The sequence below is a fragment of the Staurois parvus genome, unplaced genomic scaffold (assembly GCF_062004578.1).
Source record: "Staurois parvus isolate SC_StPar_1 unplaced genomic scaffold, SC_StPar_1.0 ptg000619l, whole genome shotgun sequence".
Taxonomy (NCBI): domain Eukaryota; kingdom Metazoa; phylum Chordata; class Amphibia; order Anura; family Ranidae; genus Staurois; species Staurois parvus.
In genome coordinates this window covers 2,067,705-2,091,672 of record NW_028318415.1, presented here as the reverse complement: position 1 = coordinate 2,091,672, position 23,968 = coordinate 2,067,705, and the positions used below count along the sequence as shown (strand labels likewise).

General features: G+C 39.1%; 1 protein-coding gene and 1 long non-coding RNA gene across 3 annotated transcripts in view; one reads left to right on the top strand and one right to left on the bottom strand.

The window, feature by feature from the left end:
- Positions 1-23,968, top strand: part of LOC149449422 (spastin-like) — a 78,381-nt gene that overhangs the window by 17,648 nt on the left and 36,765 nt on the right. The window contains exons 3-4 of one of the 2 annotated variants that reach the window (XM_089693273.1): positions 3,359-3,442; positions 21,767-21,862. In XM_089693273.1, the coding sequence (XP_089549399.1) occupies positions 3,359-3,442; positions 21,767-21,862 (180 nt within the window). The remainder of the gene's footprint in view (positions 1-3,358; positions 3,443-21,766; positions 21,863-23,968) is intronic. The other variant, XM_089693274.1, reaches the window with a different exon arrangement.
- LOC149449423 (uncharacterized) lies at positions 1,588-23,293 on the bottom strand. The gene is made up of 3 exons (XR_016315404.1): positions 23,222-23,293; positions 21,410-21,462; positions 1,588-1,871 (listed from the first exon to the last, which is right to left on the bottom strand). It is a non-coding gene; the product is annotated as an uncharacterized LOC149449423 (long non-coding RNA).

The window sequence follows — 23,968 nt, the reverse complement described above, 5'->3', positions numbered from 1 at the left end:
TCAACCATTTTGCTCCAACCCTCCATTTTGTTAAGAATTCTCCCTCCCTCTCTAAGAGTCACAGCGACATTTGGCCTGTGTGTGTTAAAAGTGTCACAGGCCGGAGCCCAGCAGGGAGCCAGGAAGTGCCTTGCTGTCCAAAGAACCTGTGCAATTTAACACCTCGTAAAAAGATAACGCAGCCTTCCCAGCAGTTCAAAAACATTGAACCAGATAATCTTTTTAAAAATCCATTTTTTCCCTATGTCTCATATCTTGGAATATGAGAGACTTACATAAAAAACAGGCATATCGTCAGATTGGCCAAGAGGAGGCGAACAGTTTGATAGGTCACTCTCCATGGTTGGAATATATAGGAAAGCAGAAAAGTAGATCTCGTGAACCATTCAGTGTAGAATTTCATATCTAGTCAATGCTCAGACGTGTCTGCATAATAATCTACCCACGGGTGGAGTGCCACTTGTTCAGATGAAAAGTTATGAGCAAAAATATGAACTATAAGAGATTTTGGCTCTAGTTTAGGTCTACGCCCAGACTTTCCTGCCCTAGACGGGGGTATTGGTCCTTGACTTCAGAGACACCCCCTGCCTGTGTATGTGTTACATATTTTTTCTGTAAATATTTTTATTGCACCCTTTTTAAACTTTTAGTAATAAATCAATAAATCTTTCCTTCTGAAAGTGTTAAACTGTTTCTATAGCTCCTAATTGCAATTTACTAATTCCTTCCTCTAAAAAGAGCGCTACTGTGTTTGTTTAACCCTCTGTATAACCGGCCTGCGGTGACCGTGGTGTACAGACTATTATCTCAACCATTATAGTGTTATAGCTGACATTGCCGAGTTACCTTTTTCTCTGTACAAAAAGGTGGTGGCAGTGTGAAGGGTTAATTGCATAATTAACCTAACCCAGTAACAATCGCTCAGGCTGCCGGTACATAGATTGTGGTCCAATTCGCTGGAAAATCGTTGTGCAGGGTGCAGCTGGCTGTGGCATTGTTACACACGTGACACTGCGGTTTTAGATTGGCTAGTCCTTCGGTCATGAGTTTGGTGAGAAAGGCTGGGGCCTGACGACGTGTTCATCACATATTGGTGACAGTGATCGTGGGATCGCCACATATTGGTGGCAGCGATCTTGCGTCCGTCACACTCCATGCTTTTGAGACTGTGCTGGGAGTCACTGTAAACCTTCAAGTAGTGGCAGGTATTGATGTGCCATCCTGGAGGAGTTGGACTGCCTGTGCAACCTCTGTAGGGTCCAGGTATCGCCTCATGCTACCGGTAGTGACACTGACCCTAGCCAAATGCAAAACTAGTGAAAAACAGTCACAAAAGATGAGGAAAAAAAATGGCAGTGGCCTCCACCTGTAAAACCATTCCTGTTTTGGGGCTCATCTCATTGTGGCCCATCTAGCGCACCTGTTGATGATTTTAATAACACCAAATCAACTGAAACTGATTAACAACCTCCTCTGCTACTTAACTGAGCAGATCAATATCCCAGGAGTTTGACTTGATGCTATACGCTGATTAAAAAGTGTTCCTTTAATTTTTTTTGAGCAATGTATAATGGGAGATAAATATTTTCTGAATTAATATGACATACGCAAGGGTATCCTCAATCACCATGAAAAAAAATCACAAGATGATAGATGTAATAAAAGGAAGTCTTTTTATAAAGTGTTCCAGGTAGGTTTCAAGCTGTTGTTTTGAACTATGTTCCAGACAGATGTGACACGGCCTTTCCTTCCGTATCCACACAAACTGAGCAGCATTAGTTAGATGCACGTCAGATAGTCCATATCCTTGATTTTAGGCAGTCAGGATGCACTGACAATCAAATCAATTTCAGACACGAAATTATATGTGGCTGGAAAAAAAAACAGCAACAGATTATCTTGATACTTATATCACCAGGCTTCCACCATAGAAAATGTATTTTCTGTCTGGCAAATCTAGTGGGCATGGCAGTAGACTCCCACTCTGAGGGGTAAGTCTGTCCATATGACTATGCCGAATTTTATATTAAAATCACCCAAGCAAATAGATGCGTATCGTGCCACGAAGTTCAGACCTTCCTGCAGTATTGTAAAGTTAAAAGTGGGCGGAATATAAAATGCTGTTAACGGTATAGATTGGTTATAAAGTCTTTCAAGTGCTCTATTTTATAATGACTATGATAAGCGAGCGCTTCATGTCATTTAAGCAGCTAGCATAGGGATAAACCCTTAAGTCCTTTAAAATGTCAATAATGTAAAATGCAGCGCTAAAATAATGATATAAAATCGTATGAATAAAAGTGACTGGTGATACGGTCAAGCGCTAATTAGTGACAATGGTGTATCAAAATTATGATGGATATAGTGACATATAAACGTATAACATAAACGTGATCAGTCCAATGAACAATAATGATATAGAAAAGAGTGTAATAATATTCCGGTGTCTTGGGATAAGGGTCGTCCTCACACGTAATGCATGGAAATAAGGTGCTCGTGACTTCCGTGGTAAGGAAAATGAGGTATTACTGCACTCACCGGACGCACAATATTAATGCGCATGTAATGTAATATCCGGAAAGGCACTGGTAGTCATCAAGGAACTGGTAGAGATGAGGGGCTCCACTGGTACACCACGCACCCAGAAAGAACTCCAGACCTCTCAGCTAGGAACTTCACAGCATACAGGGACTGCTCCTTTTGCTTTACTTACACCAGGTATCCACAGTGTCAGGAACGGTAGGTATCCACCTTGAATGGCTCAAAAATTCAGCCACCAAACAAGAATTGCTGGTATAGTGTAGTATATTTATTGAGCCATTGATCAATCAAGGTATAAAGTGCACAGCAGTAAATGTATCTCAAAGCATTAATTTCCAAAGCATCTGGATAGTACTAGAACCGAGGTAGCTAACATGCGGCCTCGGCGGTCAGTGACGTCAGCGCGGCAGGCTCCTACTGATGCGTTTTCGTGCGAAAGCACGTTGTCAAACGTTAGGGAGGAGCACCTTATTTCCATGCATTACGTGTGAGGACGACCCTTATCCCAAGACACCGGAATATTATTACACTATTTGCTTTATCATTATTGTTCATTTGGACTTATCACGTTTATGTTATACGTTTTATATGTCACTATATCTGTCATAATCTTGACAATACATCATTATCACTATTTAGCGCTCCATTTAGCGCTTGACCTTATCAACAGTCACTTTTATTTATACAATTTTATATCATTATTTTAGCGCTGCATTTTACATTATTGAAGTGCTCTATTTTACATGGTGGGAACCCAATCCTGTTTTAATTGCTCATTAACCTGATGGTTTGATGTATGTTCGTTTTCTGCATGCAGGTGAACAATATGACAGAGCACGACGTCTACAAACTAAAATGACAACAAATCTACTAATGGCAAAGGATCGGTTACAGTTATTGGGTAAGATTTTGTTTGTTTTGCTTATATAAATTGTTTAATTTAAGAAAACTCCTGAACCCCTAATCAAAACTTTTTTTTTTTTTTTACCTTTTTTCTGTCTCTAAAGACAAGGTGACTTTTTAGTATGAAAATTTAAGCTGTCCTTTTTACTAGACAACAAATGCCCTAGTAAACCATTCCTGAGAGAAATATGTTGGCTGTCGTTGCTGACCCCATTTTGAAAATCATAGTTGCCTGACTAGTGCTAATCATTGGAAATAAAGTTTGAAGTAGGAACACCTTGTCTGAATACCGGTTTGAGTTAAGTGATTCAAAAAGGGTTGAAGGTAGAGGATCTGTCAAGCAGCTAGCATTTTCATTAAAGGACTGGCAGGCTTCAGTTTCTTTCAGTCAAGTTTTCATTTTATTCAAAGATCGTAAGAACTGTTCTGTGTTTGTGTTTGCCCATGATTAATTTCTTAATTTCCTCTTCTTCGTATGTATTGCAATGACAACCAATACATGCTGTGAAAGACTGGCCACTCAAAGCTCCAAGTGTGTGTGTGTGTGTGTGTGTTTGTTTTTTGTTGTCCTTTACCTTGTTAGGTTATGTCTGACATTACTTTGAAATGATAGAAGTAGTTACTACTTTAGATACATATTTTAGAATACTACAGCCAGTTTAGACAGGAGCCAATTAACCTATCGGCATGTCTTATGTTTGTTTTATCTTTTAATTTCCTATTGTTTCTAGTGCTACAAATACTAATATAAAATAGTCTGAACGCATCTCCATTGATTTTTTTTTTTTTTTGGCTCACTACATTTTCCCCAAAGGGGCCATAAATGAGTCAGATTTTTACGTTCAGCAGGTTGAATGAGAAAAATTGACTCAATTTCCCCATCCACACATGCAATGTGGATGCAAGAATCCTCTCCTCTGTGTCTTTGTATTCCGACAGTAGGGACTGTAGCACTGATCAAGTGGAAATTTTCGAACAGGGTGGTTAAACAGAAGTCAGTTGATTCAATCACCGTAGCCAGAAGGTGGATCAAAATTCAGCCAGTCCCTGCTGAACTGGCTGACTTTCAATCCATTTATGGCCAGCTTTAGCTAATGGGAGTCTATGCATTTAGATTACTTAACTTTGTTGTACAAGTGTTGTCCTGCTATTTTTAGTTATTTAAATTTATTCTCATTCTTCTGCTGACGAGTTTTGATCATGCATTTCACCAATAAGTGATATGTTTAGTTAAAATCACAGTGGCTAAATGGTTAGCACGTCTGCCTGGCAGTACTAGGGTCATTCCCAACCACGGCACCACCTGCCTGGAGTTTGCACCCTGTGCCGGCGTGGGTTTCCTCCCACACTCCAAAGACATGCTGGTAGGTTAATTGGATCCTGTCTAAATTGGCCCTAGTATGTGTATGTATGAATGGGAGTTAGGGACCTTAGATTGTATGCCCCTTGAGGGTTAGGGACTGATGTGAATGTAAAATACAGTATATATGTAAAAGCTGCGTAAATTGATGGCGCTATATAAGTACCTGAAATAAATATAAAACCATACATAATAAAAAAAAAAAAAAACCCTGCAATATATGGGGATGCTGAGAAGTCATGAGCATAAATGTACAGTATAAAATAAAAGAAACATTGTGCTCATATGTAGACATGCAATTTTCTAGCTGCCTACTCTGGTTTAGCTATAGGATGATGGGAAGAAATTTGCTTTCAAAAACAGCAATCAATGTGACTAGATTAGAATGGGACTATAAATATAGAGGATGATCAGATTAATAAACCTGCCTCCCTTCAATCCCCCAATCTGACATGTTGATTCTACTTTTATAGTATGCCTTAAAGAATGTGCTGTTTAGTATTAAATGTATTATGATGAAAAATGCTGTTTTCACTTCAAATCTTTTGTGGTCTTCCAAAAGCTCAAATATCAGAAATGCTTTTTTATGGGTTTTTTTTTTTTTTTAACATCAAATTTTAGAAAATGACAGGCTGGCTGGATTTGCTGAACAGTGTGCATGATGTTTGCTACTTTTGCACTGTACAAATGCCTTGCTTATTCTAATAACACACACAAGGAATCTATCTTGGAAGCCTTAAAATTAGTGTTAATGCTCTGTGTTTTCTTGATCACTGAAAAAAATATAGTTTTGTCTAAAAACCAGTTTCACCTTTAAAACATTTGGCTTATCAGATCTTATTTTTCGGAGCTGCTTTGTGATGTTTCTATAATGTGAAAAGTAAAGACTGGTAGTCCTCCATTCTAAACCTAAAGTGCACTATTATCTAGGGCCTTCTGTGTAGTGGTAAGTAGTCCCACTCTTAGGCTGGATTCATGCTTAAGCGTAGCCTCTTTGAGCATTTTTTGCAAATGTTTTTTTTTTTTTTGCTCTGTTTCACACGTTTTTCATGTATTGTTTCTTAAGCATTTTGAATTTTTTTTTTTTTTTTTTAAGCCTTTCCATCAGTTTTTTTATTTATTTGTTAGGGTAAGGTGTTAGATTTGAGGTTAGGGGTTGGGTTTAGGGTTAATGGTTAATATTGTCTTATCATTTTTATTTATTTTGTTAGGGTGATAATAAATGTAAATACACAAAAATAATCAAATCATAAATGAATAAAATATAATAATAAATTATAATTAACCTCTAACCTTAACCCTCTAAGTAAAAAAAAATAAATGAAATAACCCTAACAAAAATAAAATCAATAATAATATGAGGAATTATTACATTATTATTATTTGGTTAGGCTGTTTATTACATAATTATGATTTTTATTTCTGTTTATTCATTTATTATTATTTTATTATTTTTACGAGCTTTTTATTTGAGTAGAAAAATACCCCAAAAACACTTGTTTCCCTTCATTTCTATGGAATTTAAAAATGTTCAAATCTTCCCGATTTGAGCAACAAAAAAAGCACCAGTACTTGTTTGCGCTTCGGGTGTTTGGCTTCAGGTGACCCATCTCCATTGAATATAATTAATTTCTTTTGAGCTACAAATCATTCAGGTATGAATGGGGCCTAGTACTCCCTTTTCTTTGTTTTGTGAAGCACATCAATGCTTTGGTCTATGTTGCTTGAGATGCGAGTGAGTTACTCCACAGAAGTATCTGAATTAAGAGCTCACATTTTTGGTTTAAAGTGAAAAGCTCCTTTTAGGGCCCATGTCAATAGGCATTTGTTCACTTCTCTGGGACTGGAGAACTAGCTTGAAGCAGACAGGAGGTCAACTGCAGGTCAGATGTACCTGTCATTGAATTCTGAATGATCTTAGAATTGACGCAAGCCCAAAGCACTAAAGGAGCCCTCAGTAGCATGCAATAGGATCATTTCACAAATCTTAATTTGAAGGGAAAATAAAAAAAATATATATATAAAAAAAGTCTACACACCCCTGTTAAAATGTCAGGTTTCTGTGATGTAAAAATTGAGACAGATAAATAATTTCAGAACTTTTTCCACCTTTTTAATGTGACCTGTAAACTGTACATCTCAATTGAAAAACAAACTGAAATCTTTTATGCAACCACATTATTGTGTTTTTTTTTTTTTTTTTTTTTTGGTTTGTTTACTCCCCCCTAAGTGTGCACACCCTCCTGTAACTGGGAATGTAGCGGTGTTCAGAATTAAGCACTCACATTCAAAATCATGTTAAATAGGAGTCAGTACACACCTGCCATCATTTTAAAGTGCCTCTGATTTAACCCCAAATAAAGTTCAGCTGTTCTAGTAGGTCTTTCCTGACACTTTCTTACTCGCATCCTACAGCAAAAGCCATGGTCCGCAGAGCGCTTCCAAAGCATTAGAGGGATCTCATTGTTAAGTATCAGTCATTAGAAGGGTACAAAAGAACTTCCAAGGCATTAGATATACCATGGAACACAGTGAAGACAGTCATCAAGTGAAGAAAATATGGCGCAACAGTGACATTACCAAGAACTGGACGTCCCTCCAGAATTGATGAAAAGACGAGAAGAAAACTGGTCTGAGAGGCTGCCAAGAGGCCTACAGCATCATTACAGAAGCAGCAGGCATATCTGGCAAGTACTGGTTGTTTGGTACATGTGACAACAATCTCCCATATTCTTCATATGTCTGGGCTATGGGGTAGAATTGCAAAACAGAAGCGTTTTCTTACTTAAGAAAAACATCCAAGCCCAGCTAAATTTTGCAAAAACACATCTGAAGTCTCCAAAAAGCATGTGGGAAAATGTGTTCTGGTCTGATGAAACCAAGTTTGACCTTTTTGGCCATAATGCCAAAAGATATGTTTGGTGCAAAAACAACACTGCACATCACCAAAAGAACACTATACACACAGTGAAGCATGGTGGTGTCAGCATCATGTTTTGGGGCTGTTTTTCTTCAGCTGGAACTGGGGCCTTAGTCAAGGTAGAGGGAATTATAAACCTTTCCAAATACCAGTCAATATTGGCACAAAACCTTCAGGCTTCTGCTAGAAAGCTGAACATGAAGAGGAACTTCACCTTTCAGCATGACAACAACCCAAAGCCTACATCCAAATCAACAAAAGAATGGCTTCACCAGAAGAAGATTAAAGTTTTGGAATGGCCCAGACCTAAATCCAATTGAAAATCTGTGGGGTGATCTGAAGAGGGCTGTGCACAGGATATGCCCTCGCAATCTGACAGATTTGCAAGGAAGAGTGGGCAAGTATTGCCACGTCAAGATGTGCCATATTGATAGACTCATACCAAACAATTTTATTATTTTAGTTTTTTTTTACTTCCCTCCACCTAAATTATTTCAGTTTGTTGTACAGTTTAAAGGTGGAAAATGTTCTGAAATGATTTATCTTTTGTCATTTTATTTTTTACATCACAGAAACCTGATATTTTAGGGGTGGATGGACTCTTTATAAACTGTGTGTGTGTGTATGATCGTGTGTGTGTATGTATATATATGTGTGTGTGTGTGTGTGTGTGTGTGTGTGTGTGTATATATATATATATATATATATATATATATATATATATATATACATATACACACACACATACATACACACACACACACACACTGATACACTGATGGAAATAAGTATTTGATCCCCTGCTGAATGTTTGCCCACTCACAAAGCAATGATCAGTCTAAAAATCGAATGGTAGGTGTAACACTTGGAGACAGAATAGCAACAAAAAGTTCAAAAGAAATGCATGTCTAACAAATTATGCACTGATTTGCATGTTCATGAGGGAAATAAGTATTTGATCCTCGATCTTTCAGCAGGATTTCTGGCTTCCAGGTGTCTTTCATACAGGTAACAAGGTAAGATTAGAAGCAGTCTCTTAAAGGGAGTGCTGTTAATCTCATTTTGTTACCTGTATGAAAGACACCTATCCACAGGAGCAATCAAACAATCAGATTCCGAATTCTCCACCATGGCAAAGAGCTGTCCAAGGATGTCAGGGACAAGATTGCAGATCTACACAAGGCTGGACTGGGCTACCAAACTATTGCCAAGCAGCTTGGTGAGAAGGTGACAACAGTTGGTGCAATCATTCGCAAATGGAAGAAACACAAAACAACTGTCAGTCTCCCTAGGTCTGGTGCACCATGCAAGATCTCACCTTGTGGAGTGTCAATGATCATGAGAACAGTGAGGAATCATCCCAGAACTACATGTGAGGATCTTGTCAATGATCTCCAGGCAGCTGGGACCACAGTCACCAAGAAAACAATTGGTAACACACTACGCCGACAAGGATTGAAATCCTGAAGTGCCCGCAAGGTCCCTCTGCTCAAGAAAGCACATGTCCAGGCCAGCCTGAAGTTTTCTACTGAACATCTGAATGATGCAGAGGAGGACTGGTTGAAAGTGTTGTGGTTAGATGAGACCAAAATCAAGCTCTTCGGCATCAACTCAACTTGCCATGTTTGAAGGAGAAGGAATGCTGCCTATGACCCCAAGAACACCCTCCCAACTGTCAAACATGGTGGTGGAAACATTCTGCTTTGGGGATGTTTTTCTTCAAAGGGGACAGGACAACTGCACCGCATCAAAGGGACGATGGACAGGCAATGTACCTTCAAATCTTGGGTGAGAAGCTTCTTCCCTAAGCCAGGGCATTGAAAATCTGTGGAGGGAGCTGAAAGTTCGAGTTGGAAAACGTCAGCCACCAAACCTTAGTGACTTGTAGAGGATCTGCCAAGTCACGTGGGCCAAAATTCCTCCTGAGATGTGTGCAAACCTGGTAACCAACTACAGGAAACCTCTGACCTCTGTGATTGCCAACAAGGGATTTGTCACCAAGTACTAAGTCATGTTTTGTGAAGGGGATCAAATACTTCCCTCATGAACATGCAAATCAGTGCATAATTTGTTTAGACATGCATTTCTTTAGAAATTTTTTGTTGCTATCCTGTCTTAGTGTTACAATACACCTACCATTCGATTTTTAGATCTTTTATTGTCGTGCTGAAAGATGACGATCCCCTTCATGTTTAGCTTTCTAGCAGAGGCCTGAAAGTTTTGTGCTAATATTGACTGGTATTTGGAACTGTTCATAATTCCCTCTTCCTTGAGTAAGGCCCCAGTTCCAGCTGAAGAAAAACCGCTCCAAAGCATGATGCTGCCACCACCATGCTTCACTGTGGGTATGGTGTTTTTGTTTGTGATGTGCAGTGTTGTTTTTGCACCAAACATATCTTTTGGAGTTTATGGCCAAAAAGTTCAACTTTGGTTTCATGAGATCATAACACAATTTACCACATGCTTTTGGAAGACTTCAGATGTGTTTTTGCAAAATTTAGTCAAGCTTGGATGTTTTTCTTCGTAAGAAAAGGCTTCCGTCTTGCCACTCTACCCCATAGCCCAGACATATGAAGAATACGGGAGATTGTTGTCACATGTACCACACAGCCAGTACTTGCCAGATATTCCTGCAGCTCCTTTTAATGTTGCTGTAGGCCTCTTGGCAGCCTTACACACCAGTTTTCTTCTTGTTCTTTCATCAATTTTGGAGGGATGTCCAGTTCTTGATAATATCACTGTTACACCATACTTTCTCCACTTGATGATGACTATCTTCACTGTGTTCCATGGTATACCTTATGCCTTGGAAATTCTTTTATACCCTTCTCCTGACTGATGCCTTTTAACAATGAGATTCCTCTGATGCTTTGGAAGCTCTCTGCGGACCATGGCTCTTGCTGTAGGATGCGACTAAGAAAATGTCAGGAAAGACCTACTAAGAACAGCTGAACTCTATTTGTGGTTAATCAGAGGCACTTTGAATGATGGCAGGTGTGTACTGACTCCTATTTAACTTGTTTTTGAATGTGATTTCTTAATTCTAAACACATCTACATCCCCAGTTATAAGAGGGTGTGCACACTTATGCAACCACAATATTTTAGTTTTCTATGTTTACACCCCCCCCCCCCCAAAAAAAAGATTTCAGTTTGTTTTTCAATTGAGTTGTACAGTTTATCGGTCACGTTATAGGTTGGCAAAGTTAAAAGTTCTGAAATGATTTATCTTTGTCTAATTGTTTTACATCACAGAAACCTGACATTTTAACAGGGGTGTGTAGACTTTTTTATATCCACTGTATGCTATAAAATATGAATAGGAATTTTAATATTAAAGAACTTCCAGTGAATCTTACAGTGGCATACACATCATGAGAGCTAACTTTTTTTTTTTTTTTTTTTTTTTTTAACACATCAGTTTTTAATAAAAAAAAAAAAAAAGTTTGCTTGGAGTTTTGCTTTAAATAATTTTAAATAAAAATCAGCTAGCCTCTTTATATTTGCTTCCAATTCCCCTATCTAAAATCACTAATTTTAAAAGCAAAAAAAACACCCAAAACCTTTTTGTAATTTCAAGCACAGTAGATGGAAACATTTGATTGTATCTACAAAACAATTGCTTGTTTTAAAAGTTTCAGGCTTTTCATTACAGATACTATCTACATCAAACTGATGATAGAGATACATATGCTTTTGTAGTTCACAGCTCCCTAAACATTACTTTGAAACACTTCTAAATAGAAAAAGTGGGGGTGTGCTAGACATGGCGTGGAAGATTAATGTGCAGAAAACTATAGGTAATATACTGAATTAATTGTATGGCATTCCTTAGGTGAGGTCTGTATCCAGGTCCAGCAGTCTCTTCTTAAAGGATGTCTATGGTCACAACATACTCTTTCGTAAACAACAACAGAACTGTAATAATGCAAGCAATCGTTATTTTTGACAATCCAGTATAAGCTTTATTTGAAAAATCTCTTATGTTGTGAGTTCTTGCCTGTCTGCAGGCCATCTCTTTCCACAACTTCCTAGATTCCCTGCATGCTTTGCAACTTCTTTGCGCTTTACTTTCAATTGCCCCATGATACCTTGCTGCCTGCAATCAGTGATTCCTGTACTGGCTTTGCCTCCTCAAACTCCTTCTTTCAGCACCTCAGAGACAGCAGTGCCCACTCATGGGCATAGTGATTACGTGTCACAGAATTCAAGGAAGTAAATGTATGATGATCTTCATAAAGTAAGTTTACAAATTTCAAGATTGTTCAGAATAATAGGAGTAGGCTAGAAATAATTTGTGTAATTGAATATTGATTTAAAATTTTGACTTTAGATACGCTGAAAAAAGAAAAGTCAATTTTTTAGATCATGTTTCTGTTTCCACCCTTATTTAGGGGGCAACAGGAAACATGGTAACATTCCCCCACACTCAAACTGCTACCCACTTACCTGAATCCTGGGTGCTTCTACCTAGAGCACCATGTTTTTATTTTTTTGTTTTTTTTTAATTTAGGACAGCTGTTTGTTGCTCTGCCTGTTCAATTATGCTATTGATTCACAGATCTTTTCACTGCAGAGGGATTCCTAAATCTCAGTGGAATACAAGTGCGGTGATGTCACCACAGTTTTAGTCCATTGTTTACTTCCTTAAGCTCGGTAACAAAAGGACCGCACCTCTGTATGAACCTGGGATATGGGGCAATAGTTTACAGTAGCCCGTCCAATACACACACTATTCACTCAGTTTTATAGTGCTTTGCAAGCTTTTAATTGGTTGTAAACCTCCAGACCTGAAAAGAGAACAAAGCACATCCCTATATAGTGTGTACTAGCCTGAATCCAAAGCATCAATTAAGGTTTTTCTCTGTTGTCTACATGAGTCACGGATAAAACTCACATGTACGGTGGGAATTGTAGCTTTGTTTTCACAGCTAAATGACAAAGTAGTTCTTCAGTGGTTTGGGACAGGTTTAGATCAGGATCAGGTCAGGATTTTATCCTGTTCACATCTGATGACATCTGGGATTCAGAAGCATTCCTATAGAGATCAGTGAGCCTGAATTTTCACGTGAGCTGGACCGCACTGCTCAGAAAACTGACGGGACTCTTTTTCAAGTCTGCACTCTGATTGTACCGCATAACAGGTGCAATAGAAACCAATGTTATTTCACGTGTTATGTGAATTTTATGTGGTTAAAAATGCATCCAATTCACATATGTGGACCTGCTCTAAGCTGACACCTCAGCCTCCCGGGAGACAGCCAACTTTCCCCCAGCAAAAGGCAGGTGACTCAGCTTTGTGTTATTCTCCAGGAGTCTGATGGCGAAGGTGTCCCTTCCCTTCAGTCAGCTTTCAGATTTCACACCGCTCTGTGCTGTATCACTGCAGTGTGTAACATCAGATCCCTGCTCTCTGCTTTCTGCTGCTCAGAAATGCTGTGTAAAATGTGTGTTTTGGGAGAGTGTGCAGAAGACAGGGCTACAGATAAACGGGTACAAATTATAAAGGGGGATTTTGAAAGCAAAAGACAATCGGCACAGTCCCTATTAAAGCAAAGTACCATAAACTATCTGTGATATGAAACCTAATGTACACAAGCAAATCATCATGCTCACAAATCTGTGAATTCTTAGTTGCTGCCCAGCACTGTTAGGCGTTTTCACTCTACCCCTCTAAGATATGACACAAATAATAATGCAGTGCAACTATAAGCTCTCTTAAGTAAACAAGTCCCAAATGATGAAACCAAAAAAGTCCTTAAATTTGTATGTGGGAGCAAGTTGGAGTATCGTCCTAGAGGGGCAAAAGTGCGTTTTGACCTTGATTATTGATTAAATTCCAATCCAGGAGGTGTGTGCATATGGTTCATTGGGTGATGCATGTGACACGTGGGTGATCCTTTGAAGAAGACTGTGATATGTAAATCTTGCTGGTGGTTGGCATACATATTTAAGGACTTTTTTTGTCATATGGGGCTTATTTAATCAAGAGACACTGTTTTAGTTGTGCTGCATCATTATTTGTGTCATGTAGGAGTATTTCCTTCACTTCTGTGTATTACCTTAGGCTTGTCACTGCACCGGGTATATGTAAGGATTTAAAACCACTTTAATACAACAAAAATTTTAAATGCACTTTTTTTTTCTTTCATTAATGTACGCTGTATTTTTGTTTGAGTGTGGTGTTTTTTTTTTGTTTTTTTTTGTTTTTTTTTTGTTTGCACAGGATGTTATACTATAGATAATTCTGAACATCTTGTAATAGGCTCCTGAGAGCCATCTGAAAAGGAAACTTGTGAGCCGGTGGTTGAGCATTCAATACTGTGAGGTGATGTGTTATTGCTTGGTAGTATGTTATGTAGCGTATCAGTTATCGTACAGCAGTATAGCTTAAAGGCCCCTTTTTAGACTGGGCAGATCGGCGAATGGATACGTTTGCTCAGCAGGGCATCTCTCTGCTGATCCCCGCTGAGCAAGAGTATGACAGGTCTGTGTCTGCTCCGTTCCTACATAGCGGACACAGACACAGCCTGCTTTTTCCTATGGGGCAGTCAGATGGAAAGAGGACTGCCTGTCCGTTTCCGCCCAACTGTCATCCGATCTGCCGGATGGATGCGGAACAGATCCCAGTCTGTCTGTTTTTGGTGTACAGGACTGGATGCCAGAAGCGGACACCTGAAGGTCCTTAGTAGTCTATGGATGATCCGATCGGATCCGCCTGAAAAACTGACAGGTGGACCCAATTGGACCATTAGTGTGAAAGATACATGTAGATAAATGCCAGTGTAAACACACATTAACATCTAGTAGTACAAAAATAGTAATAACTGAGATGAATCTTTTGCATTGTATGACTGAACTTTTAAAATATTTATTTTGTTTTAGATGTTTTCTTTATTACTGATCAATTTACCAATTTAAAAGAAAACTTGCATTCGGTAGGATTGCTGGACTTTCATGTTTACACCACGGTAACTTTATGACCATGCCAATTTAAAGTGAATCTAAAAGCTTACTTTTTTTTTTTTTAAATAATCCTGTCTATACTTCCTGCAGTGTGCAATGGTTTTGCACAGAGCAGCTAGGATCCTCCTCTGCTCAGGTACCCCCTCTGGTGCTCCTGGCCCCTCCCTTCCGTTGGGTGCCCACACCGCAAGCGGCTAGCTATGGGGGCACCTGAGCATGCGCACTCCCCAGCCCATGCTCCATGTGTCCATTCACACACGGAGCTGCAGCTCGGCCCCGGCCCCTCTTTCTTCTCATAGGCTGTGATTGACAGCAGCGGGAGCCAATGGCTCCCACTGTCCTCTTAGCCAATGAGGAGAGGGGGTCTCGGGATAGCCAAGACTCCAGTGTACATCACTGGATTGAGAGGGGTCTTTTACATAAGTATTGGGGTGGCTGGGGGAGATGCTGCAGAGAGGTTTTTTTACCTTCATGCATAGAATGCATGAAGGTATAAAACCTCGAGTTTGTACAACCATTTTAATATTGGCAAGACTGCATTTTGACCCCATTTGCTGGCGCAATTTTCTTCTGTGTAGAACGATTGCTGCATATGTACATATGATGATCACATGAGATCATTGTGCCAGAGAGTATTATAGATCTATTTAATCTAATTTTATCATGTTATTCTGTTATGGATGCAAGAGGCACAAAGTATGGCTCCTGTCTGTGTCAAATAGACGTCCTTATTTTGGAACTGTGTGTTTTTAAATATGTGGGCCTATGTCAAGAACAGTGATGCATCTGCAAACACAGCTGTGCTCAAAAGTTACCCTGGCAGAAATCGTGAAATTTTGACATTTGATGTTGAAAATATGATTGATCGTGCCAAACAAATTATTTTAAAGTGGTTGTAAAAAAAGAAAATGCTACTGTTCCTTTTTAAGGCATGATATACAATCAGGTCCATAAATATTGGGACATCGGCACAATTCTAACATTTTTGGCTCTATACACCACCACAATGGATTTGAAATGAAACGAACAATATGTGCTTTAACTGCAGACTGTCAGCTTTAATTTGAGGGTATTTACATCCAAATCAGGTGAACGGTGTAGGGATTACAACAGTTTGCATACATGCCTCCCACTTGTTAAGGGACCAAAAGTAATGGGACAGAATAATAATCATAAATCAAACTTTCACTTTTTAATACTTGGTTGCAAATCCTTTGCAGTCAATTACAGCCTGAAGTCTGGAACGCATAGACATCACCAGACGCTGGGTTTCATCCCTGGTGATGCTCTGCCAGGCCTCTACTGCAACGGTCTTCAGTTCCTGTTGTTCTTGGGGCATTTCCCCTTCAGTTTTGTCTTCAGCAAGTGAAATGCATGCTCAATCGGATTCAGGTCAGGTGATTGACTTGGCCATTGCATAACATTCCACTTCTTTCCCTTAAAAAACTCTTTGGTTGCTTTTGCAGTATGCTGTGGGTCATTGTCCATCTGCACTGTGAAGCGGCGTCCAATGAGTTCTGAAGCATTTGGCTGAATATGAGCAGATATTGCCCGAAACACTTCAGAATTCATCCTGCTGCTTTTGTCAGCAGTCACATCATCAATAAATACAAGAGAACCAGTTCCATTGGCAGCCATACATGCCCACGCCATGACACTTCCACCACCATGCATCACTGATGAGGTGGTATGCTTAGGATCACGAGCAGTTCCTTTTCTTCTCCATACTCTTCTCTTCCCATCACTCTGGTACAAGTTGATCTTGGTCTCATCTGTCCATAGGATGTTGTTCCAGAACTGTGAAGGCTTTTTTAGATGTCGTTTGGCAAACTCTAATCTGGCCTTCCTGTTTTTGAGGCTCACCAATGGTTTACATCTTGTGGTGAACCCTCTGTATTCACTCTGGTGAAGTCTTCTCTTGATTGTTGACTTTGACACACATACACCTACCTCCTGGAGAGTGTTCTTGATCTGGCCAACTATTGTGAAGGGTGTTTTCTTCACCAGGGATAGAATTCTTCGTTCATCCACCACAGTTGTTTTCTGTGGTCTTCCGGGTCTTTTGGTGTTGCTGAGCTCACTGGTGCGTTCCTTCTTTTTAAGAATGTTCCAAACAGTTGTTTTGGCCACGCCTAATGTTTTTGCTATCTCTCTGATTGGGTTGTTTTGTTTTTTCAGCCTAATGATGGCTTGCTTCACTGATAGTGACAGCTCTTTGGATCTCATCTTGAGAGTTGACAGCAACAGATTCCAAATGCAAATGGCACACTTGAAATGAACTCTGGACCTTTTATCTGCTCATTGTAATTGGGATAATGAGGGAATAACACACACCTGGCCATGGAACAGCTGAGAAGCCAATTGTCCCATTACTTTTGGTCCCTTAACAAGTGGGAGGCACATATGCAAACTGTTGTAATTCCTACACCGTTCACCTGATTTGGATGCAAATACCCTCAAATTAAAGCTGACAGTCTGCAGTTAAAGCACATCTTGTTTGTTTAATTTCAAATCCATTGTGGTGGTGTATAGAGCACAAAAATGTTAGAATTGTGCCGATGTCCCAATATTTATAGACCTGACTATATAGCATAGTTCTTTTGCAGTGTAATTTGTCTCTTTCCATGTTGTACAATACCTGGTTGATCCTGCCTGTTCTTGTGTTTCCCTCTGCAAACTGACCACACTAATCATAGCTGCAAATCCATGATAGTGTCATAGGTTTACGTTCCTCTGTCATCCTGCTGTGTCTTCAGCATGATTACATCTCCCTCTTTCTTCCTCCCTGTCATTTCTGTAGTCTGTGGTGTGAAGCCGATCTCCTGCCCACCCCACCCCTCTTGCCTTCATTGAGTTCCTATTCTCTTGTAGCTGTTCCTCCCCTCCTCTTTGTTAAAGGGAATCTAAGCTCCTCCCACGGTACTTGCTTAGATTGGGAGGGAGACCTCGTGATTGCACAACAGTACTGTGTAAAAAGGTACTTTAGACATGTCATTTAAAAAAAAAAAAAACACACACACACTGAACTTAACATGAACCAAAAATAGATAGGTTCAAAGGATTTATTAGATGTGACTTTGCAACCACTTTAAGGATAGTGATCATATGAACCAATTTATTCTCATAGTTGTTTGGCTTCTTTTTAAATCATAACAGAAATCACCCAAATGGGTGAATATGCCAGTCAGTACTGTTCAATCACTTATTAAGAAGTGGAAAATTCAGGGATCTCTTGACACTAAGCCAAGGTCAGGTAGACTTATTTGGACAGCCGCAGGTGCTTTGCCTGTGTAAATGCAATGCTGTGGGAGTCTATTAATTTCTTTTGATCACTCCATGGGGCTGAATGAGGGATGTATGTGGCTTTCTGAAGTAGTTACAATAGCTAATCTATAAATGTTTACAATTCATAAAATAACAGGATAAACCTCACTTAAAATAAAGTATGGTTTCCCTTTATGCTGTTAGTACTTGGCATAGGGCAGTCTGCCTACTATTTAGAGAAATATTGACTTCTACAGTGGGTTAGTTTGTAAATAAAAAAACAGATATTTGGAAGTCTTTGATGGGATGGTAGATATGTGATGACTGCATGTCCTCATTCAGTAGACATAGTCTTAAGACCCCTTCTAGTTCCCCCAAAAAATGTCCATCATTGTGTAAGTTCTGGGAAAAACTAGAACAAGCTACTTGGTGCACTCAGGCATAAAATAAACACATAATTTGTTTTTGCCTCTATTTGCCCTTTATTACATGGTATTGTGCCCTTCATAATACTTAAACATGGTCTCTGCATTGACTATCATGTCTGTCTGATTCTTGTTGAAACACAAGTAAATCTGCTGTTGTAATGTGAATCAATGGACGTCAAGTCAACCCTAAAGTTGGCTATACTCTAGTAGAATTTCGTTCAAAGTTTTTAATTTTAAAAAAGTTCATTCCACTTTCCAATCATTACTGGGGTGAAATCAATATTAGTTTTTGACCACAGTGACAAGAAAATTTTTAAGGCACAATATGGAAAAATGTTCTTGAACAAATTTCTGTCAGTTGTGAATGTTAAAAGCAAGTACTTTTAATTGACATTTGTCATTGAATGTACAGAATTTACGTATGAATATTTGCACAAACATTAATTTTGAAAATGTACTAGTGTATAGCCAGCTTTATTTTTGACAGCCAAAATCTACAGTTTGCCTTATCTGCATATTTTCATTTTGATATAGAAATAAAAAATAGAATTAATAGAAACTTCTATTCTTGTCCACCTCCGGAAAGGAAAAGTATAGTTTTACTGCTGTTTTTATAACGTGAAACTCCAGTTTTGTTGAGTTGAAAATGCAAAAACCTCTCAAAATGCATTGCAAGGATGTTTCGTAACCTTATTACAGATTCTAGTGTCTTATACTTTCCTGTTGCGTTTGTTTAAACACTAGTAATGCGTGCTAAGATTGTCTTCCTACTAAGCTCATATGCTTAATGTATGGATTTATCAATAAGCCCTAAAAGGAAGCTCCAGGAAATATAATTTAAAAGTACACCTTTAAAGAGAAATGCAGAATTTAAAAAAAAGCACATGTACTCCTCTATATGGACGCAGCTCTACACTGAGAACTGAATGATCAAAGACCTCTGATCGCAGAGGGTGGTGGCGGTCAGTCAACGGCTCTCTGCTGTACCCCTCCAGTGCTCACTGGAGCCCTGTGCTGTGCAGGGGTGGGAACAGCCAGCTCAGACTCTCAGTGGTGCGTGAAGAGGCCAAGCCAGTTGCTGCTCAGGTATCTGGCCAGATCAGACTTTAAAGTCCAGATCCCTGCAGAGCCTGGACTGGCACTGTGACATCAGCTTGACAGCAGACTAAAGCCAGCTTTCAGCTAAATTTGGGTCACAAGTGTGCAGAAATAAGTGCACCTTTGACCCACGTAAAAGGGCTTTTGCCATTCTTCTCCTTCTTCTTTTTTTTTTTTTTTTTTTTTTTAGCCTACGTTTTTAAGGTATTTTTTTTTTCCCCTACACCACAAGGGACTGTACATACATTTAATGAGAATTGTCCCTTATGTTGGCTGTCCTAGTTGGAATCTGTCGTCCCCTGCCTCCCCATACCACAGCAGCCTTAATCTTCCTGTTCTGGGGGAGTTAGTATGTGCACTGGACCTGTCATGTGCAGTCATCAAGAATGCTGGCTATGCCCCACCCTTTCCACCCCCTCCTCCATTCATAGGATGATGGGAGAGGGTATGAATCGTCTGCCACCTCCATTCACTGGTTGCATTACATTAATGGAAGCTATAGTACAACTTATATAAATGGAGATGGATGGGCATAATCGGCACTCTGGATTTTTTCTCATGAAATGTATGAATGTGCTAATTTAAAAAAAAAAAAAATACCTAAAGTTGGGCTTTTAAGTAAGCATAATGTCATAATTGCTTGTACTTCTGTGGTGGTCTTTTTTTGAGAGATGCTGGAGCTGTAAAGCTGTGAACCTGTAGATAATGTCAGGGTGATGCAGGGTGGAAAACAGTGGGCAATATGTGAAATTGTTCACAGCTTTCCCCTATACAGAATTTTGGAAGTGCTCAACTGTAAATGCATCCTGGTTTTAAACTTCAGAATTCCAGTGCAGATGTGGGTAACACGAGGATTAGTGGGTTTTCACACATTACTGTGGAGCCATCTTAAAGTGTCACTAAACCCAGGACCCTGCATTCACTATATCTGATCTCCCACAGTACACAGAATATGAAAATTTAATTATTTGAGTAAATATAAACTGCTAAATACCTTTTCTCATCAGTAGTATGAAGCTGTCTTGTGTCTTTTATCAGTGTCTAGCAGAGCACTGGTTAAACCTTGTAGCTTTCATTCTCCCCTGATTGTCCTATGAGACTGCAGGACCCCGATCCTCTTTTTGAACAGCACTAATTGGTTATGGGCCGATCACATGCACCCTCCCAAAGAAAAAAAAAAATCTAGCAATACACACCTAACTGAGCATGTGCAGACTTGCTCCAAAGACTCTGTTCTATTAGCAGATGGATTGGGGACAGTAGAAGGGGAGGATCAGAGAAGACAGGATCAAACATCCTTTTTACACCATGCAGAGGATTAACCCCTTAGGTTCCACAGCGAGTATAACAAGCATGCTTTACTGCATATACAGACTGATTTTACTGTTGTGGGTTAGTAACACTTTAAGGAAGCCCATACATTTAGTCACCTTTTTTTTCGTACAACTAGGGTTGAATGAAAAACTGACCTTCTCCCTTCCACACATTCGAGGTCGACGGGGTAATCCTTCCACTAAGTTCTTGTATTCTGACAGCGGGGAGACTTTTCGCCATCAGAATACACTGATCAGCATTGCAGGCTATAGCCTGCTGCATTGATCGAGTGGGGAAAATCCGACAGGGTGGTTGTACACAAGTCTATTGGTAGATGCATGGTTTGAAATTCAACTGGTCCCTGCTGAACCGACCAAATTTGATCCATGTTTCGCAACCTTAGAAGCTCCCAACATGCACATACGTACACCATACTAGGCTGGATGTACATATGTAAGCTCTTATTATGCAATACATATTGGGTATCCTCACACCAGAGGTAGGAGGATCATTCTTGGGTTTAAGTAATGAGCTGGACCTCCTACTGTCCTTTCTAATTGTGTCTCCTGGATTCCTCCTTTAAATTCCCTAAACATGCTGATAGATCATACTGTACCTTAATGGAAGTTGCAGGAACTGCTGTAATTTGACTTGAAACCCTGTGTAGACCTGTGGGAAAAGCAGTGAGATATTTGCAAGAGCAAATGCATGATAATTGCGGTTTCTCCCATCCGTAAACTAAGTATTATTGTTTATAGAAAGGGATATTTAATACATTAAGGTAGCTTGTGTGGCAATTTTCAGATTATTTTTTTTTTTCTTTTACAAAACTGGAGTTTTTCATTTTAAGCTAACATGTTCTCAAGGTGAAATCTGTGTAGCAGTTTATTGTCTGTCTTTTTTTTTTTTTGTTTGTTTTTCCATCATTTTATTTTTGTTCATTTTATTTCCTCCATTTCCTCTGTTTGCGTAGCAAAGCTGCAAGCAGATATACAAGGTCAGAACAAGCAAATGGAAGTGTGTAATGACCATACTAACCTGCCTTTACGCAATGGACTTCTGAAGCCAGGTGGGTTTAGTTTCACTGATGTATTGTTTTGCTTGCACTTGTATTTTTTAGGAAACCACTTCCAAATCTGAGTATGGTATTAATTTTCATATATAGCGTTAAAGTAGTATTATTGTCATAAGCGACACTGACACATATGCTGCAGTCTGTCAGTAGCATTAACACATCACTTTTTGTTTTTGATTTTCTGAGTCCTATTAGAACATATTTCAATGACCTGTTGATCCTGCCAGTAGATATGTTGACTTTCTACTTCCTGCAACAGACTGATGATGTTCTCTGTTCTACAATGAAATCACTGCAGTGTTGCCAAACTGTGGAGAGTGTAGAATTTTAGGTGGAATTTAACAAAAGCAACACATAAGCATTTATTGCAGCATCATTTTTTTCACTGAAGAGCAAATATTAAAACCATATGAAAAAAAGATTCACCTTTCTAAGAATCCATTACTATACCCGTTTGTCTCTGCCCCTGTAACTGTCACATTTGGTGGACAGCTTGACCTGCATGTAAAGGTGGACAAAAATGTAACCTTTCTTGTGTTTCTTTTGGCTTGTTCATCTGAGCATTCTCCTAAAACGGGAATGGCCACCCTAAAGACCAGTGGAAATAATTCAGCTAAAACCAGTTGGGTGGCCTGCAGGGTCTGCAGTTGCCCATTAGGCATTAGAATGTAGGGTCATATAACAGGATCTGGAAAAGATTGTCCAATATCTGTAAGGTATCTTGAACATCCAATAGCTTGTTTTTTTTTTTTTTCTACATCGACATAGGTCGACTTTAATCAACAGTTTGACATGAAAGTAAGCCTGTTTGTTTTTTGAGTGTATACAGATATTTATATTTGGTGTGTTTACTTCTGAATATCCCTACTCCAACATTAAGAAGCTTATGGCTTCCCAATAACCTTCTGGACCTTTGTTTAAGATTGTATCCACTTTGTTAAAATAACTTTTTTGCAAAATAAGCCTTCTGAATCAGTTGCGAACACTACTCGTGAAAAATTTGAGAGTAATTGTTTTACATCTATAGGGTAATAAACCCTCTATTGCCTCTGTGTCTTTTTTTTCCTTTTGCTAGAAGTGGTGACTTAAGAAAACCTTCTTGTAGGAGACGTTTCGGATTTACTTACACTTAGAATAATTGTATGCTTGGCTATTAATTGTACATTATGGATTACCTATCACAATCCATAATTGCTCTAGCACAATTTGATTCGATGGGTAGTGTCAGAAAGTGTAAAATGTTAAAGTAGTAAGTTCAGCTTCAGCACTAAAAATCTTAATTCCTTCAAATATCATGATTAACATATTTACAGTCCTAATGCACATAATCATTTTTTGGTAAAATTTGCTTACGTCTGTATTCTGGTATCCCTCATATTCTTAGTTTATGTAAGAAAATGCATTCAAAGCTTTCTTCCTGCTTCCTTCTGGCAATATCATGTGAGACTGTAGTTTGCTGAGCTAATAGGAAACTGCAAGTCCCACGAATCATTGCATTCTCTGTGTTCCTGTATGGGGAGGCACTGGTCAAGCACATGAACAAGCTTTTCACTCTTCTCCGCTCAGCTATCTTCTCCCAATTGTGATCTCAACAATGAAGTGACTGGGGGTAGGGAGCTTGAGAAGACACACGTTCTGTCTCACATAATAGAATACAAATGGTGAGTTGCAAAGTCTGAAAGTAATCTTCTGCTATGTAGGACATTCACTGTTGGGCACGTTTTGCAAATTAAATGAGAATAAATCAGTCGTAATAGTAACAAAAACATTGTACAAGGGGTTAGTAACATTCTGTATATGTATCTTTCTCTTTTGAGAGAAAAAGAACAAGAGAGATCAAGCAAAAATACATGTGCATATAGTATGTCTACATGTCTTGAAAACTGCTCCTGTTTCTTCTTGCTGAAGGCTATCATTTTGCTGAATCCCACAACCGCTGAGCAGTAGTAAATCTTTAGGCTGTCAGCAGATGGGCCGCTACATTTTTGGCACAGTGCCGAAAATTAGAGAGCAACTAAACATGTGCAGAGCAGGGTGAGACCGCTTATTACCGAATTTTTAAGCAGTATAAGTGCTTATTTTTATCAAATACATTTTTGT